Source organism: Salminus brasiliensis, chromosome 1 (assembly GCF_030463535.1).
Source record: "Salminus brasiliensis chromosome 1, fSalBra1.hap2, whole genome shotgun sequence".
In the NCBI taxonomy this organism is placed as follows: Eukaryota; Metazoa; Chordata; class Actinopteri; order Characiformes; family Bryconidae; genus Salminus; species Salminus brasiliensis.
This window is the reverse complement of record NC_132878.1, coordinates 16040092-16057424: the sequence shown is the minus strand read 5'-3', so window position 1 is coordinate 16057424 and position 17333 is coordinate 16040092. Positions and strand designations below refer to the sequence as shown.

Here is a 17333-nt window from a genome sequence, read left to right as displayed (position 1 = left end):
TCTGTAAAACACGCAAAGCACAGTAAAGCATATGTAGACCGTAATCTGGACCTGGTGTGAGTAAATACCTATTCAGTGACACCCCCCCACCCCCCTCCCCCCAGTATGAAAACAGGTGTAAATACTTATGTGACTAAGCATGATAGGAACGCAGCCTTCATGTTGCTGATGCTGATTAGATGACTGAATAATCTTCAGCTTGGAGAACATGATGACCGTTAAGATGTGGGGCTCTGAGTAATTATGAAGTAATGAGGAAAAAAGCCTGCTTTTGGACCTCCTGGAGACAGACAGTGGAAAACGGATGCATTAACAAATAAAGAAACAAAGGAAATAGTCTCTGGAACCTTGTTTAGGCAGGTCAAATGTCTGGATGAGAAAGAGGGATTGATTGAATGTGGAGAAATGTTTTTTGTCCACTAGGGCGAACTGGATGCACCTCACCAACCAAACCCCATTACTTCGTTAGGGACGTTATCTACTGATGTGTCCTCTGAGCAGTCCAGCCTAGTTAAATTTCCTAATCTACCACATGAGGAACTGCCCTAGTAGTCTGGGAGATGCGTGGGAGAAGCTAGATGTTCAGAGACATAATTTAGTCAGAACGTTTAATCAAGATAATTGCACCCTAGGGTGACCCATAAACCGCCTGAAACGCTGTTTCCCGAGGAACTGCCTTTTCTTGCGCAGACAAAAAACCCGCCAACGTTACAAAATATTAAAAATAGTTCGTAATGAGCGTAGGGTCTATGATTTGATATGCATCTCTACTTAGAAGACTTTTCATGTAACTTTAACAGGAACTATGATGACTAGTCACATATGCACATTCTTACCTCTCCTCCACCCCATTCTATTCATCTTGTATCCTGCCCATGGATTACACACTAGATGAATAGGCGAATATCAAATGTGAAAACGCCCACCATTGCCTTTGTCACCGACTAGGTTGAGGTGCCACCTGCCGGACAAAACTCTGCACATATTCTCTTTGTTTACCAACAACTGAAGAGATTATTATTGATATTACATTATTTTATTAAATATTTTAATAGGTCCACTTATGACAAATGTTTGTTTAGTGTAATGAGGTTCAATACTTTCAGTTCAGTGTGTGTGTGTGTGTGTGTGTGTGTGTGTGTGTGTGTGTGTAATGAAAATTCTTATTTTTTTTTTCAGTCCATTTCTTCCCTTTTGTGTCTTAAAGGATGGTCAGCCTCACGGGTAAATGGAAGGGAATGGCACGCCAATCTTTGCCCTCCTCCGTGGACTCCTCATTGCCGGGAATATCACGGCAGGTACTGTCCGTATCCATGGAACTTAAGTATCAGTGCCAGCAGTGCAAAGGAGTTCTGAGGAAGCCCTTCCAGGCCCAGTGTGGACATCGGTTCTGTGTATACTGTTTTAAACAACTTACAAGGTACAAGGCTCTCCTGGCCCTACTGCTCTCCAGAGCTTGCCGACCTCCTCCCTTCCCAAACAGGCTTGCTCAGACCCACCCAGTTCTCCTTCTTCTTGCTCAGAGCCATCCAGTTCTCTTTCTCCTTCTCCTCCTCCACCTTCTCCATCTCCCAGCAATTGGGTTGCAATGTACTCCCTTGTCCATTCTTTGTGGCTGAAGATGTCATCACCATATGCTTTTTCTTTGGTGAGCTCTGCAACCTTGAAGTCAAGTTATTTTACATTCTTATCGTCACTGTCATGAGAAAACCTGGTATCTCCAAAACTTGATTTGAATGGGTCCATCCATCTGTAAATGGACAGGTGTTTTAATGGGGTGTAAAAATGACAGAATGATCTGGAAATTGTTTTCTTATGGCAGCAACACTATTAACTCTATTCTAAAGAGCTCATTAACTACAATTTACTGAGAAACCAGTATGTGTGAAGTACAATGTGGCTCATTTTTATAAGGAGTACAAGGACTGGAGCTGAGCAGAATGGATGACCTGCTAAATTACTATTTACTCATTGATTAAATTGTTCTCAAAAATTTCCGTTGAATGTGCTATGATGCAGTTTTAACCAAGAGGCAAAAATAACAAGGAGATGTTTGGACATGGGTGGTGAGCTTAACTCAGTCAACACTTCCTCATTATCTCTAATCGTGAGTTCTGTTCCTGGAAACATAATACTGCATGCTCACATTCATTTCCACATTTTAGTTATAGCAATACTTTACATATAGGTGCTTTGCATACGGTCATTAAATGTTTTTTCCCTTTTCTTTTTACAACTTTGCAATCTTGTGCTCAAAACGCAACTGTTGCATGGATGGCTTTCAATATGTTTGTGCTGTGATGATTTAGGCCTGTCACAATTATTACATACACTCCAGACTGCAAGTATCAAGCTAATCGAAACTGCTGACGGTTTTGCCAGTCGCAACAAGCGTAAAGCGAGTTTTTAGGTTTTGAAATCAAATATAAATAAATAAATGTATCTTTTAAAACGATTTTTCAAAAATAGTTTTTACCTTCGTGAAGTGGTGCTATGAGCTCTTTCCACCTATGAACGCTAAAAAAAAGGCCTGATTAGATTAGCCCTTTCGCACATAGCGTACAGCCGGAGATTTTTCCGCATTAGCTGCATTCTCACTACAGGAAGTGTTCCGTGGTGTTTTTTAGGCAAGGGGCGGCTCCTGTGTAGCGCATGCAAGAGACTCGGCATGACCCACTGTGAAAATTACCTGCTCTATTCACACATGCTCGCTAGGGATGCACAGATCCATCTTTTCTGTTCCGATACTGATACATGAACTTTGCGTATCGACCAATACCCAATATCGATCCGATACCATGGGTTGAATTAATAAATCATATATTTTATAATGTGGGAGAGACTTAAGGCATCAGGACTGACTTAAACATTATTTTACCTATTTTATTTTGTTTAGTTATTTTTTACAGTCTGTAAGACTGAAAAGGAGCTAGCAGCTCCTACCTTTTCAGTTCTCCTTATGTGGAAGACTAATTATTCAATACCCGATCCAGCAAATTTTGTTAGTATCGGGACCGATATCCGATCCTAGTATCAGATCGGTGCATCCCTAATGCTCTCTGGGACACTACCCGGACTTTGTGATGGGGGATGTCCAGTACAACTGATTCGGACACTTGCGTCCACACACACACACAGCTCCTCTGGGTAACGTTCGGAGACGTTCTTGGTTACTGCGCATGTCTGAAGGTGGCTTTAAAGGGCAGCATAATGTTTGTTTATTTTTGTTAGCGAGGTAGATAATGCTAAAGATGTTAGCATGTGTTTTTGCAGTGCCAGTCTTATTCATGCATATCCTTGCAGTTCCAAGAGAAAATATATGCTGTGATTTGTTGACCTGTAAATCGCTTTATCCCAGTAGCTACTAATAAATGTAGCTAGAAAGCAAGAAGGCAAAGTTAGGCTTGTACTTGCGTAGTAGTTGCATTAAGTGAATGAAAAATTATTTATCTAATCACTGTCTAAAATGTCATGATTGTGACGGGCCTAATGAATGTGATTAGGGTCTGCAGTTTACATTTATCACCTCTTTTACCCCCACCAGCTCGGGCCCCATACCCTGTGAAGCCTGCCGTGCTGAGGGTATATTTGAAGTGGATCTGTCTATGCTCAGTATCAGTGAGGTACGAAAAGTTTTCTGTAACTGATAACCCCTCTGGAAAGCATATAATTTCCTAGGCTGCTCTTCTCTTCTGTACTTTCACTATCACTTCAGTAAGAACAAAACTTTAGCCAGTAAACCAGTAAAATGCTTTCACATGCACATGGTTCATCAGCAAAACTTCAGTTCCAGACATGCAGGAAAATAAACTCTGTTGCTCTTATCCACCTCTTCCTTCCAGGCATTTCCAGACAATGCAGCACGGAGAGAAATTGATAGTCTGCCTGCAAAATGTCCAAACGAAGGCTGTAGTTGGACTGGAACAATTAAGGAATACGAGGTAAAAATGATCCTTTTTAAAAAAAAGAAACCTTTAACCTCCCCCCTCATTGCTTAGGCATGCTGTGTGGTTAGATCAGTTCATGTTTTCAACCATCTGGTATTTAGTCAAAGGTTATGGGTTTGCTACGATGTGCCTGTTTAGCAGGTTTAAAAAAAAAAAAAACAGAAAGCAAAAAAGCCCGCCTTTCACTATGACGCCCTCTGTGTTTGACAAGAAAGCAGAGCTGTGGGGGAAGGGTGGAAAGTCCCTAACTGTCTCAGCCTGAAAAAAATACCACTCTGGAAAGTACCTCTGCAGTTACACCAACAGCCAGAACACCCACATTAGAGACAGTGCTGCACAAAACTCTGCAGAATATTGTTGACAAAATGTATGTATACTGAACTCACATGCCTCCATCAACCAATCCCCTATCCTGTTTTTGTTGAGTGAAAATAAAAGGATCTCATTTGTCATGTCATGATAGATGTTGATGTTCGGTGAGAACTGCGGAAGTAAAAGTACAATGGGGGATTTTTTTCCTGAGCTGTCTGCAAAAAAAAAAGCCTTAAGCTTACATGCGGCTGAGTTTACTAGGGGCGAAGTCACACAAACTTTAACTCTGCCATGTCATTATGAAAAGTCAGATGACTCAAGTCTCAGTAATCTAGGATTGTATGTTATTAATTAGGCTAACCCCTTTTTCTGTCCCTCTAAGTCCCTCTTAGATGTGCTTTGGTCTGGCTTGAATGGCTTGGTGTGGAGTTTCATGTCACTGTCATATGCCAAGTTTGGAAATGACTTAGTAGTTACTGCCTATCTTACTATGAGTAATTGCATGACCAACAAGGCTGGTTTCAACCACAAACTGAATTAGTCATGTTCTAGCCATTCGAGTCATTCATTTCACAATATTCTTACCATGCTTCATTTTATAAGGTTCTAGACTTTACTCCACTTACGGACCATTTATAACTGTGTGGTTGGTTGGCATTTTTTTTTTCCCTCGTATCGCTCATCTCTTATCACTTCATCATCACTCCATATCTGACCTAAATGCGGAAATACCATAGGAACCCACAGTTTATGCCTGTTCCTTCACCCTAAAGCAATAAAGTCAGACTTGTTTGATCACGCAGGACCAGTTGCAGAAAGATTGCGGTGTGTTCTTGCAATAGAATTCTTGCGAAACCCACTAGTTTCACAAGTTTTCGTCTAACTAGACTTGTTTGATGGCTGTTTCTGCTGTTTGGTACCTTTGATAGACCAAGTGCTTTGTACAATCACTATGTAGTAGCTGGGTTGGAGCAAATATCTGCGCTGTCTGTGGGTCAGAAGAGCAGAAAATAAAGTTAGATAGCTATGTAGACTGGGACAGGCAAGTCCCTTCAGGCAATTCTGTTCACTCCATCTCTCCTGGCCATCTTTGCAACATCACCAGGCAATTATTTCCGCTATTTCCGCAAACATATTTATCTATGTTTTTGAAACTGAGTGTCTTGCTATCCCTTTCTGCTGTGACACTGAGAATTTCCCCACTGTGGGACTAATAAAGGATTATCTTATCTTATCTTAGCTGTAAAATTCAGGGTGCAACCTGGGTGTGGTTTAAATTTTTAACGGTTTTTTTGTTTTGAATGAAACCCAATCGGACACTGGTAAAACCTGAACAAAAGCTGCTTCGGGCTGCTGCTGGGTAATCATTACACAAAGCTATTCAGATGAAATGCAACAGACCAAGCCTGTTTCCTTTCTTTAGAAATGAAAGGGCACGTAGGTGTGGTGTTGAGGTTTTACACAATGCAAATGAAAGGTCAGGAACAAACCTTCATTGAACTGACCTCTTACCAGACTACTTTAAGATATATATATATATATATAATGCACAAACTGCTGCTGTGTTTGAGATTAGTGCTTATTTTAAGAAAACACAGTGACGTTTTATGCAGCTTTTCTAGTGTTCACTTGTTAGCTCTTCTGAAGGATCAGCCTTCATCTTTCCAGCCTCCTCCTTATTTACCTACAACTCATTTCTCTCAGCTTTGAATTCTGAAGAAAAACGTTAATGATCCATTGTTGATTGATTCAGTAGTTGAGTGTACTGTAGAAACCATCAGTAACTACAGTTTAGATCTGAATCTGAAGGCATACATCCCAGAAATTCAACTGAAACCGAGATGCTGGAACTAGAGTGCCAATCCATGTAGTGTAGTATTTTTAAGAAGAAATGACGTTTGTTTACACTTTCAAGCACCTTGGATAGCTGATTGGATATCTAGCTAACTGCAAGTATAGCAAGTAAAGCTAATAGCTAACTGCAAGTATCGCACATGTTACATAAATGCATCCAAGATGCGTTGAAGTTAGAGATGCAATGGGGACACCAAATATATCTGTTTCTTCAAGCTGAATGCATAGTCTTTACCTTTCACTATTTACACAAATTAATCTGCAGTCAGTCACATATGCTAGGCAGTCACTGGGTACACGTATAACATTATCCTCTATCAGAGCTGCCTCCCTTCACATATAAAGAGCTCTTTTGTTAGTGAAATTAACCCCAACAGACAAAACAAAAGCTACACACAGCAGCTGCTGACCCTTTTCACAATACAAGCGTGGTAAACACTGGAGCCAGTTTCTCCCATTAGTCCTTAAAATCCTAAAATGCACGGAGGACAGCCATGGCGCCTGGTGTAATTTTGAGAGATTTTGGAAGAAATGTCTTTGTCTATCATTGTTCCTTAGTCTCTTTGTTGCCAGAACATATCCAGATATGAGACACCAGAGAAGTTTAAGTAGCCTCTGTACACAATCTTCTGTGACCCAGTTAACTATTGAAAGTATTGAAAGTTCAATCTGCTGTTGCTGTTTGATATAGTTTAAGCCAGTCCTCCCCCAGAGCATAGGCATGAAATGGCATTCAATAAAAAATAAAAACTTGTGTATGATGTCTGAAAATTGTGTTATTAAATAAGTGACAACATATAGGTGGTTCATGTGATGTGAATTATTACAGCTTTTAATAAAAAACAAATGTGTTCTGCATTCTTAAGAAACAGACCTCTTAGGCCATATACATCTCTTGCAGCTCATCACTTGCCATGAGTATAAATGGCTGTTTTTGCCCACTGTTTCTTTTATATTGAGCCGCTTTAAGGCATGGCTTAAACTCTGCATCATAATGAAACTTGAAGCGTGAACCGCCAATGTGACACCTGGGAGGACCGGAAAGCTTGTAACCTTTCTGTGGCTTTAGGTGGTCATGCAACCAGCTTATGAATAACTTAGTTTCATGGCTTTTCTTTGCAACCCAACATCTACATGTAGACATTCAGTTACCAAAGTTGCTTGTGACTCATTTGGTTGGTTTGCTGGTCCACAAAATTAGTAGCTGATCATGCACCAACATGGGAATTGTGGGCCAGGTCATGTGGAGTATCTGCCATTGCAATACATAATATTTGGAAAATTCAGTTAGTTCAGTAGCCCAGCATTGCCTAAATTTGTAGTTCTCAAATTGATCTTCAAGGAACCCTTAATAGACCAAGTGCTTTGTACGATCACTATGTAGTTGCTGAGTTGGAGCAAACATCTGCGCTGTCTGTGGGTCAGAAGAGCAGAAAATAAAGTTAGCTAGCTATGTAGACTGGGACAGGCAAGTCCCTTCAGGCAATTCTGTTCACGCCATCTCTCATGGCCATCTTTGCAACATCACCAGGCAGTTATTTCCGCTCACAGAAGACCATAATACACATAATACAAGTTTTATTTTTGGCTTGTTCTGGCTACTTAGCTCGCGAACATCCAGGGGGGATATCCTCATTAATGCCATAATATCGTCAGCTTCATCCAGAACTTTCTCTGTAAACAGACGCCAGGTTGAATGTTGCGAAAACTTTTTATATTGCGAAAACTTTTTATTTTTTAAAACCATTTATATTTCAACCAGTGACCGGTCTCCTCGTTTTTAATATTTCTGGCAGAACAAACCCTGAAATATGTAAGCTGTTTAAATACTTCTGTTAGTAGTAGCTGCCCAGCTAGCTAGTCAAGCTAGCTAACTGGTCACTAGCCAATAAGCAGTGGAAATTATATTGGCTAATCCGTCATCATGTCTCTTCACAAGGTCAAGGCGCTTGCAGCTGCTGTGACTGGGTTTCAAACGGATGAATTACGCTTTACATAATGCAGAAAGACCTAATTACATAATTCAGATTAAATAAAACGACCATGTTAATCCATCCGGTTATGGATGAAGATAAAGCAGGCTGATTAAGGATGTATATATAATGGCAGCTACAGGTGACACACATTGTTGTACAATCATCTGCACAATACCAATGTAGTATTTTAGGTTTAGAGCCTGATTATGTAACCACCACAGGCTAAAGCCAAAATACATGTGGCGGTAGGGTTAACTGTGTTTAATTACAGGTATTAAATTACTGGTGAAGCATAATTTCGATTTCCTCAGTACTGGCTCCCCACGGCTGTAATTTAAAAAATGCCCTTAACACCACTAATGTTAATTTACAAATAATTACACCTTGTGTGTGCTTCCACAGGTGCAGCACGAAGGCCGATGTGAATTTGACCGTGTTAAGTGTGAAGCATGTGAAGCCTTAATCCTACTTAGTGACAAAGATCGTCACAATGAGAGAGAATGCGAAGCCAGGACTCTTAACTGCAAGTACTGTAAGGTCACCTTCAGCTTCAAAGACATCAAGGTAAGTCAGTAAAAACTTCTTATAAAGTTCTGTCTCTATGATTAAACACGTATGATGTGATATATGATTACAGTGATTTATTTATTTATATATATATATATATATATATATATATATATATATATATATATATATATATATATATATATATATATATATATACGGACATGGCAGCGACTGGAGTCACACCATCATACTTTATATTTCCTCAGCTATGAAATCATGATTCATTCCACAAATGGATTTCAGCCAGCAGAGTGTTTTTTTTTTTTTTTTTTTTTCCAGTCAAGATATGCTTCAAGGAAGAGATCCTTTCCTAACAAGGAAATGTTTAGGAATTTTTCATGAAGACATTTTCCCACACTACTCATTTTTCTTACAGGCACATGATGAGATTTGCCAAAAATTTCCCATGCAGTGCAAAGATTGTGGTAAAAAGAAGATCCCAAGAGAAAAGGTTAGTTTCTGTTACTTTCATCTGTGAAGAATTTTGTTTCTGTATTGAAACTACTGAATTTATAATCTTTGAATGTCAGACCTGTTCCTTTAGGTAAATTCCACTGTAGATGAACTACTTTGGGTTGTGAAAAGAAATGTAAAAGAGATGCGTGTGTGAAAACCTTTACATTTACTTTTAAAAGCTTCTACCCATACATCTTTCACACAAACAAAGAAACTGTTGTTCTTTGAGCACCATAGACCAGGTGTGTGTGCAGGTTTTCATTCCAGCCAAGCAGAAGCACACATGATCGATCAGTTGTTTGAAGATTGACCAATTGATTGAACAAGTTGTGTCAAGTGTGCTGCTGGTTGCTTAGAATAAAAACCACACCAGCCCTTTGTGGATAAGATTGGACACCCCTGGTCTTTATAAAATGTTTCATTATTTGTAGATATTTTATTTTGTATTTATTTCTTTACATTTTGTAGCAGTTAATTTTTACCCTGACCATGAATAAAAGCTCTTTATCTTAGACTTAGAATTCTTTTTTCTCTCTACAGTTTTCAGAACACAGCAAGTCATGTGCAAAGTCTAAGTCTGCATGTCAGTTCAGCGAAATCGGCTGCAGGGCTGTGGTACGTATGCTTTTCTTAGAACATGCGTGAAATACGCTTACTCAGTAAAACTGCTCTCAGCAAAGCACATCATGATCATATTTGTAACTCATTAGCATTGTAACACTTGTAGCATTTTCTAAAAACACTTTTATACAGTATACAGGATACAGGATATCCCAGCAAATACATCCACCAAACTTTTATTCCAGCTCCTTTTCTTGGCCATACTATGTATATCTTTTGAGCTTTTGCATCAGCCAAGGCAGAAATTGTCAATAAGAGCAATCAGTACACATTTGAGTAAGACATGCCTCACTCTAAGTAGCCTTTCACCTTTTTAAGTGCTCAGTCTGGATGAATGTCGGTTATTTAAAAAGAAGAACCAGCTGGACTAGAAGCCCAACACACTTCTTCTGGTTTCAATGTTCAGGTTATGAAACTAAACTGCAAACCCACTTATTAACCCATGAGTTCTGGCTTGCAAATTCTTTTATCTTTTAGATTAATACAAAGTTAGCAATGTGAAACTTTCAGAAGAGATACAGTATATAAATAACAGGGTAGATAACATGTCGCTACTATCTGGGTTAGCTGGGGCTGTCAGAACGGCATGTCGCATGAAAGAACACAGTGTCCTCATGAGGGCGAGAGGAAGTACATAGGTTCTGCTTCTCTCACGAAATGTACATTCCACAAGTTTCTCATGTTCAAATGACCTGCTGTAATCATATCAGTCAGGTAACTAAACCACATCAGTCTCTAGTATGTGCAGAATTTCTTCACCGTTTCTTCTGGAAGACATTTGAATGTTAAAACATGCTACACTGTTTTCAGTGTACTCACCTGCCAGACAAGACTCAGACCACTGTTTCGGTATTTAATACATGTTCCAGGGCTGGTACCATGGAACCCAAGTGTTTTTTTTTTGTTTTTTTTTCCCTATTTAAATCGCATTTAAATGTAGGTGTCCCCCGCATGACTACTCATGTAGTCTCAGCTGTGGGTTGGAAAAGTCCCCTCCTAGCACTCTATAAACATTTGCGTTCCATTTATAAAAACTGACACGCGTTGTTGACACACATGCTCATCTTTCCATGCATCAGGTTTTCCCTTCGTTACGGACAAGTCATCTAGCTAGCGTAGCAGAAAAAACGGGGGTAAAAATACACATTTTTAGTACAGCTTGAAATGGGGGGCATAGTCAGATCGCCATATGTAGAAGCCATAAACCAAAAGTGAAAAGCACCTACTCATTGTAGTTCATCTTGCTCTCAAGCGTTTCTCTTTCTTCGTCTCGACTTCCCTTCCAGAATAGTCCCAACCCTTTACTGACTTGAGGCCATCTGCTGCTCACAAGTAACACTGCAGTCAGAAAATCATAGATGCATCCGCTCATTGCAGCTCAGGGGGTTTTACGCTAAAGTGGGTTTGTAAACTGATTTTAATGAAGTGTAAAAGTGAACATAGACTGTTTTGGTACATAAACCCACACAAACATCATAAGCAGGTAAACAAAAACAATAGAAAATTATAGCATGTGCATTAAGTCTTAACTGCTGTTTGTAACCCTGCAGATTGACAATGGCAAACAGCACGAGCATGAGCAGACCAGCATCACCGAACACTTACGGCTCATGCTGACCGTGTTGGCCTCTGTGCGCTTGCGCTCCGAAGGACCTGGAGAGTGGCAAGAGGACTCTGGGCTCGGGCTGTACCGCGGGCCTGAAGATGCAGCTCCGCCAGGGGCCCACGCCGCTGCTCACAACGCAGCGGGGGGCCCTGGTGTGCAGCAGAAGATGACCGCACTGGAGAACATAGTGTGTGTGCTGAACCGAGAAGTGGAGCGAACAGTCCTCAGGCTGGAGGCTTTAACCCGCCAGCAGCAGCTAGACCAGGAAAAGATCGAGACTTTATCCAACAAGGTACGAGCCTGCAGAGCGCCACCCACACCTCCAACAAATATAGAGCCAGGTTTCACTAAGCCAGGTTTATCGTAGTGTGTGTTTTGTTCTCTTTTCGCACAGCCGAGATTTTGATGCGGTTCCATGTGCCTTTTGGCTGGTCCTTAGAAGGCACCTCATCTTTGCGTAGGTAATGACTCAAAGGGACGCCATGGAATGTATACAAATAAAGCTTGTTAAAGCAGCCGATGCGTCTTTATAAGAGGTACAGGTATAGAAAAAAAAATCGAAACACCGAAGATCAGGAAGATCACGGACGAGGCCCTCTGCCCAGGATGAACCCGCAGATTTTGTTCGGTCGGAATTTTGAAATTCGGCACACTCCAAGATTTTTATTTTTTATTTTTTGCATTTTCTTCCAGCTTGCGGGATTGGCAGAAGAGCCATCGCTGTCTCTGTCATATGTTTACACATCCTACTTTTGTCCATCCTTTGTTTGAACAGGTGTTTCCATTTTTTTGTTGTATGACCTGTTCGCTTACTATGATTTCCATGTACGATGCTTATTGCATGTTCTCTGCAAACTGCGGTGTACGCTAAGCTTGACACGTCTCCATCTCCGTGTTCCATCATTAGAGACCATCCAACTGTCTTTTCTCGAACGAGTCTATTCTGCCGTTGTTGGAGTAACTATCTTTGCTGTCCAGGGAAGAAAGCTTTCTACTAGATTCTGGAGCACTGCTGTAAGGATTTGATTGCATTCTGCGATGAGAGCGCTAGTGAGGTCATGATGTTGAATGATCACCCCCCAACCCCCCCCCACCCCACCTCATTCCCAACTCCCCAATTTATTCCAAAAATACTGGAGAAAGCACCATCATTCCAGAGAACACAGTTTCACTGCTCCACAGCTCAACGCTGGGGGGCTTTATACGCCAGATAACAGTGGAGAAAAGCAGCTATTTGATTCCTCGACATTTGCATGATAGGATGCGTGCTGTAAGCATCACACCGTCATGTGGACACCACAAGGATCATCTTAATTTGAGGATTAGAGCTTTTCGTGAAACAAGCTAACCGTGTCCGTTTGCCAGGTATTGTGAAGCCGAAACTCAGTCAGAAACCCTGGCTAAGTTTAACTTGCTTAATGGGAAATGCCTGAGCTGTCTACTCCAGACAACTGACAAGCAACTGGACATTTGAACAGAACTGAGACGTGTCATGTTTAGAGTTTTATGAAGTAAAAAAAAACATCTTAGGAGATTGTAGCTGCCGAAACTGCCAAGTTATTACCTAATAATAAAAAAATTGCCTAAATTAATATTTTTAAATATTATTTGGCCCTTTAGTCTCTCGAATAGTCCAGAATAAATGCTGACCAGAGTACATTTACATGGACTAATAGTATTATAATGTTTTGCAGAGAATTATGCAGAATCGTACAGACAGCTATGTATTATATCCTGATTTTGAGCTAATCTTGCCTTTGCCTGTGTGCCTATGTGTGTAATGACAGGTGCGTCAGCTGGAGCGAACCCTCACCATGCGTGATTTGCAGCTGGCTGAATCGGAGCAGGCTCTACGAGAGCTACAGTTCTGCACCTACGATGGTGTGTTTGTGTGGAAAATTTCTGATTTCTCTCGCCGCAGGCAAGATGCGCTGGCTGGCCGAGCCCCCGCCATGTTCTCACCAGGTGAGTTTATCTGTTGATATGATATGAAATTATATGATATTTGCTGATGAAAATTGAAGTTGGTACTAAAATTCCGTCATTACATGGATAAATCCAGAGTAGTCTGATCCTAGCTCAGTCCTAACAAGCTACAAGCTTCCCCATTTGTTTTAGTGTTTCAATAAATGATACAAAAGTCTGTTTTATTATTTCTGTTATTTTGATTACAATTTTGATCTCCGATGTTGGCTTTTAAGTTTTACTTTAGTTTTACAGAGATTTAGATTTTTCAATGAGATAATCACCTTTTCCAGCTTTCTATTTCTTAACGTCACCTAGCCCAACTGTGCCTTCTGATCCCTTAGTCTGAAGGAACTAACTCCTTTTGTTTGTGTCCTTTTCCAGCCTTCTACTCCAGCAAATATGGCTATAAGATGTGTTTGAGGCTCTATCTGAACGGGGACGGCACAGGCCGAAATTCTCACCTCTCCCTCTTCTTCGTGGTGATGAGAGGAAAGTACGATGCTCTGCTCAAGTGGCCTTTTAGCCAAAAGGTGACTGACCGCTCTTCACCTTTCACTTTGGCTTCTTCAGTTTCTTTTTCTTTCACATTTGTTTGGTTCATATGCTCCCCTTCTGTTAGTCAGAGAAAGAAAAGTGTAAACTTACACGCATTGCTGCTGTCTGCTCTGTTGTTTTCCATGTGGAAATGACACATGGTCTTTATGGTTCTTACATTAGTTAGGACTTCCCCTATCAAGTAATGCTACCCATACTTTTGGCACTGCTATGAACACACCATCATTGAACAGCTTAACACGCTTGGAGGCCAACACTAACTTCCAATTGTGCTACGTCAGCTAACAGACGCCGATATTGGCATCATGCTGAGTGATTTGCTGGGTAGGACAATTATGTTGTCTGGGACTCCCAGCCACAAATAAGCCCTCAGAATAAATGAAACCTGTGATGATCTGGCCAAAGTTTAGACAGCTGCCACACCTGGGTACCTTTTTAATTTGCCTTTTTTAATGCGTACTGTTCCCCCACTAACATCATAACCCCTTAAAATCACAACTACTAGTATTTATAATAGATTATTAAAAGTGATGTGAGCCTGATTGGCTGCCCCCTAGTTTAATTTATTGACCATGGTTTTCACAAAAGATGATACAGCAGAGACTGAAGAGTGTGTCTGTGATTTTTCACTTTTGAAACACTTCCAGTTCCAATACGTATTGACCACACAGTGCCTTCTCTGTGATATAGTGCATGCATTTCTCTTGACATAATCCTATTTGCTGTAAATTGAGGGTTGGATGAACGCAAACCATCTTTTTATTCCTTAGGTAACTCTGATGCTGTTGGACCAGAATAACCGGGAGCACATCATTGATGCCTTCAGACCTGACATCAGCTCCACGTCTTTCCAAAGGCCCATTAGCGAGATGAATATCGCTAGTGGCTGCCCGCTCTTCTGCCCCCTGGCGAAGCTGGCAGGCAAGAGCTCCTATCTGCGAGATGATACCATATTCATTAAAGCAATAGTAGATCTCACTGGGCTGTAGGAAGACTGACTTACTTTTATAAGCTGCCTGTGAAAGACAGTGGAAAAAGTAAGGAAATTATACAACTGAATTTTGTATAATTTTTATATAATATTAATATAAGAATTAAAATACATATTTATAAATATATGTTTATTATATACATAAATATATATTAATAATATCTAAACTGCGAGTTATGACAGTATAAATTACATATAAAAATAAGAAGATAATAAAAAGTGACATAATGAATTATTATTTTTGTGAATACATTTTCTTTAATAATAACCAGGGCTGCAGCACTGATTTAGTTAGGTTTCTATGTCACCATCAATGTATCGCCAGGGAAACTGCTCAAAGACGTCGGCTACACCTGTGGAAAGTGGTGCACGACAAAAGTCTTCTTAAGGTAGACAGCACTGTACACTTCTAGGAAGATGGGTTTAAAACAAAGAAACAAAAAAACAAAACAAAACAAAAAAAAAACACCTCTACCTGGAAACTACAGTGATTACCACTGAAGATGTGGCGGCTTGTTGAGTAAGTGATGTTCTCCCGAGCCACCAAAAACCACAAGAAAGAACGACTGTGGAAAAACACCAGTTAAAAAAAATATATCCAAATTTTGAAATTTAGAAAATGATATTTTGGTATTGTAAAACACAAGAAAATGGCCACTGCACCCCAAAGTACAATTTCACCTGCTGTTGTCTAGAATGTAATAATCGCCAACCAGGGTTTATAACTACTGCTTCCTAACACAAGTGCTGCATATCCTAAATAATATTATTTTTATATACATATTTTTCTTCCTGACTTCAGTTTAGCACAGCATGACTTTGCCAATGCAGTGTCTTTGTGAGATCTATATCCATTATCTGAGCAGTAAGAATTTTTAATTTCCAAATAACCAATACAAAATAGTAGTAGTTTACATTAGGGCTGGGCAATATGGTAAAAATACTATGACTATATTTAAAGACATTTTCACACTATTAGTAATTACAGACTAAATAAATCAGTAACATATTCTCTTAAACTACTATTCAATTTCTCTTGTAATTTCTGCACAATTACTTGAATTCAAGTTATTTACATTGGCATCCTATTTACATTAAACACATTATTGGTTTTGCGAGAGTGACTCTTTAGAAACTTTTATAGAAAAAGTAACTGCAACTATATATGAGGAGCTTGGTGCAGGGAGAGGCGGGAGGTTAAGGGACAAATGTATTCAGACACGCAAAAGAAGTGGTCTGGGATAGTGAGAAAGTTCTGTTCTCAACCTAAATAGCCATGTGCCATTTATTTTTTTAATTTAAAAAGGATTGTAATTTCATATGTGCAGATGAAATACCCATCTAAAGCCCAGGGTTTTATTGACTGGTGTTTTAATGTTGTGCATGTTTAAATAAATATACTTCATCATTTTCTTCTGCATGAACACTGCTGTGGACTGTGTGTTTGAATTTCATTATAAGCAACAGCTTTTGCATTGCATTTTGTGTGGTATTACATTTCTGGTTCTCAAATTGTCTTCAGGCAACACAAATGTGTGATCTCCAAATCAGACTAAGGAGCAGAAGTAGGTCACTGTGCTGTGAAATGTTTTAATGAATTACTGTGTAAACCAGTATACAACATAATAAACTGATGACGCATGTTAAACAAGACATGGATGGAAAGTCAAACATGCTGGAGAACACAAATCCATTACAACAAGCACCAGCAGAAGGTATGAAATTCAGTCTAGTTCAGGTGCATTCAAACCTGGCCTACGTCATTCTGTCTCTGTTAAACTGATGCACACTGGATGAACACTCCATACAAGGACTATGCAAGACTAGACCAAAATCCATTCTCACAATTTTACATGGTCATAGGTGCTAAAATAAAGCACAAAAAGGGGCAAAAAAAAAACCAAGTATGCAGGAATAACAAGGAGACATGGGCTCCCATCTTGGGTTATAAGCTTCCAAAAATCTTGTAGTTTGGGGTCATTCTGTATAAAGGCAAAGGGATGCAAAGAGTCTGGTGGGTGTAAAATCTGAAAGCAAAGTAATACGGTATAATAAGCTACAGCACTGCGATTCTAAAGGGCTACGGGTTTCAAAACATCACATTTCTCAGATACACTGATGATGGTAGTGAGATGCTAAATCACTTCACCTAATGCTTTATTAAAAAGAAAGCAGCGTTAAAACCACCATCCCACCAGCTTTATTAAACAATGCATCTGCGCAAAAACCCTGAAATTCTCATTTCAAAATGTTTATTATAGAGCAATATTCAATTCATTAACCTGACCACAAGCTTTTTGGTCAAAAAAAACATTGGTTAATATGAATTGTCACAAGAATTTATGAAAACACACATGGTAAATGCTTCAGTGCAAGCATTTCAGAAACGTATTTCCCCGTATTTTAGTGATGCGATTGTACAGGTCATTACATTTCTACAGATTATTGTCATAAACTGGAATGAAGCCGTTTTGTGG

At 39.8% G+C, this 17333-nt stretch overlaps 1 protein-coding gene and 1 long non-coding RNA gene across 5 annotated transcripts in view; one reads left to right on the top strand and one right to left on the bottom strand.

Annotated features, from left to right (window-relative positions):
• The window catches only part of traf2b (Tnf receptor-associated factor 2b), a 20672-nt gene extending 3918 nt beyond the window's left edge, over positions 1-16754 (top strand). Inside the window, exons 1-11 of one of the 3 annotated variants that reach the window (XM_072673287.1) lie at positions 1-356; positions 1208-1420; positions 3545-3623; positions 3843-3941; positions 8492-8653; positions 9036-9110; positions 9656-9730; positions 11287-11634; positions 13130-13307; positions 13692-13840; positions 14636-16754. The exon at positions 1-356 is cut by the window's left edge and continues 253 nt beyond it. In XM_072673287.1, the coding sequence (XP_072529388.1) occupies positions 1209-1420; positions 3545-3623; positions 3843-3941; positions 8492-8653; positions 9036-9110; positions 9656-9730; positions 11287-11634; positions 13130-13307; positions 13692-13840; positions 14636-14854 (1596 nt within the window). In that variant the 5' untranslated portion in view covers positions 1-356; position 1208 and the 3' untranslated portion in view covers positions 14855-16754. Of the gene's footprint in view, positions 357-1179; positions 1421-3544; positions 3624-3842; positions 3942-8491; positions 8654-9035; positions 9111-9655; positions 9731-11286; positions 11635-13129; positions 13308-13691; positions 13841-14635 lie in introns of all 3 variants that reach the window. The other 2 variants (XM_072673278.1, XM_072673270.1) reach the window with 2 other exon arrangements.
• LOC140549575 (uncharacterized) lies at positions 1015-10986 on the bottom strand. 2 transcript variants are annotated; one of them, XR_011979001.1, is made up of 2 exons: positions 10556-10986; positions 1015-1750 (listed from the first exon to the last, which is right to left on the bottom strand). It is a non-coding gene; the product is annotated as an uncharacterized lncRNA (long non-coding RNA). The 2 variants fall into 2 exon arrangements; XR_011979000.1 differs by lacking the exon at positions 10556-10986 and adding an exon at positions 2477-3589.
• Positions 16755-17333: the final 579 nt, after the last annotated feature.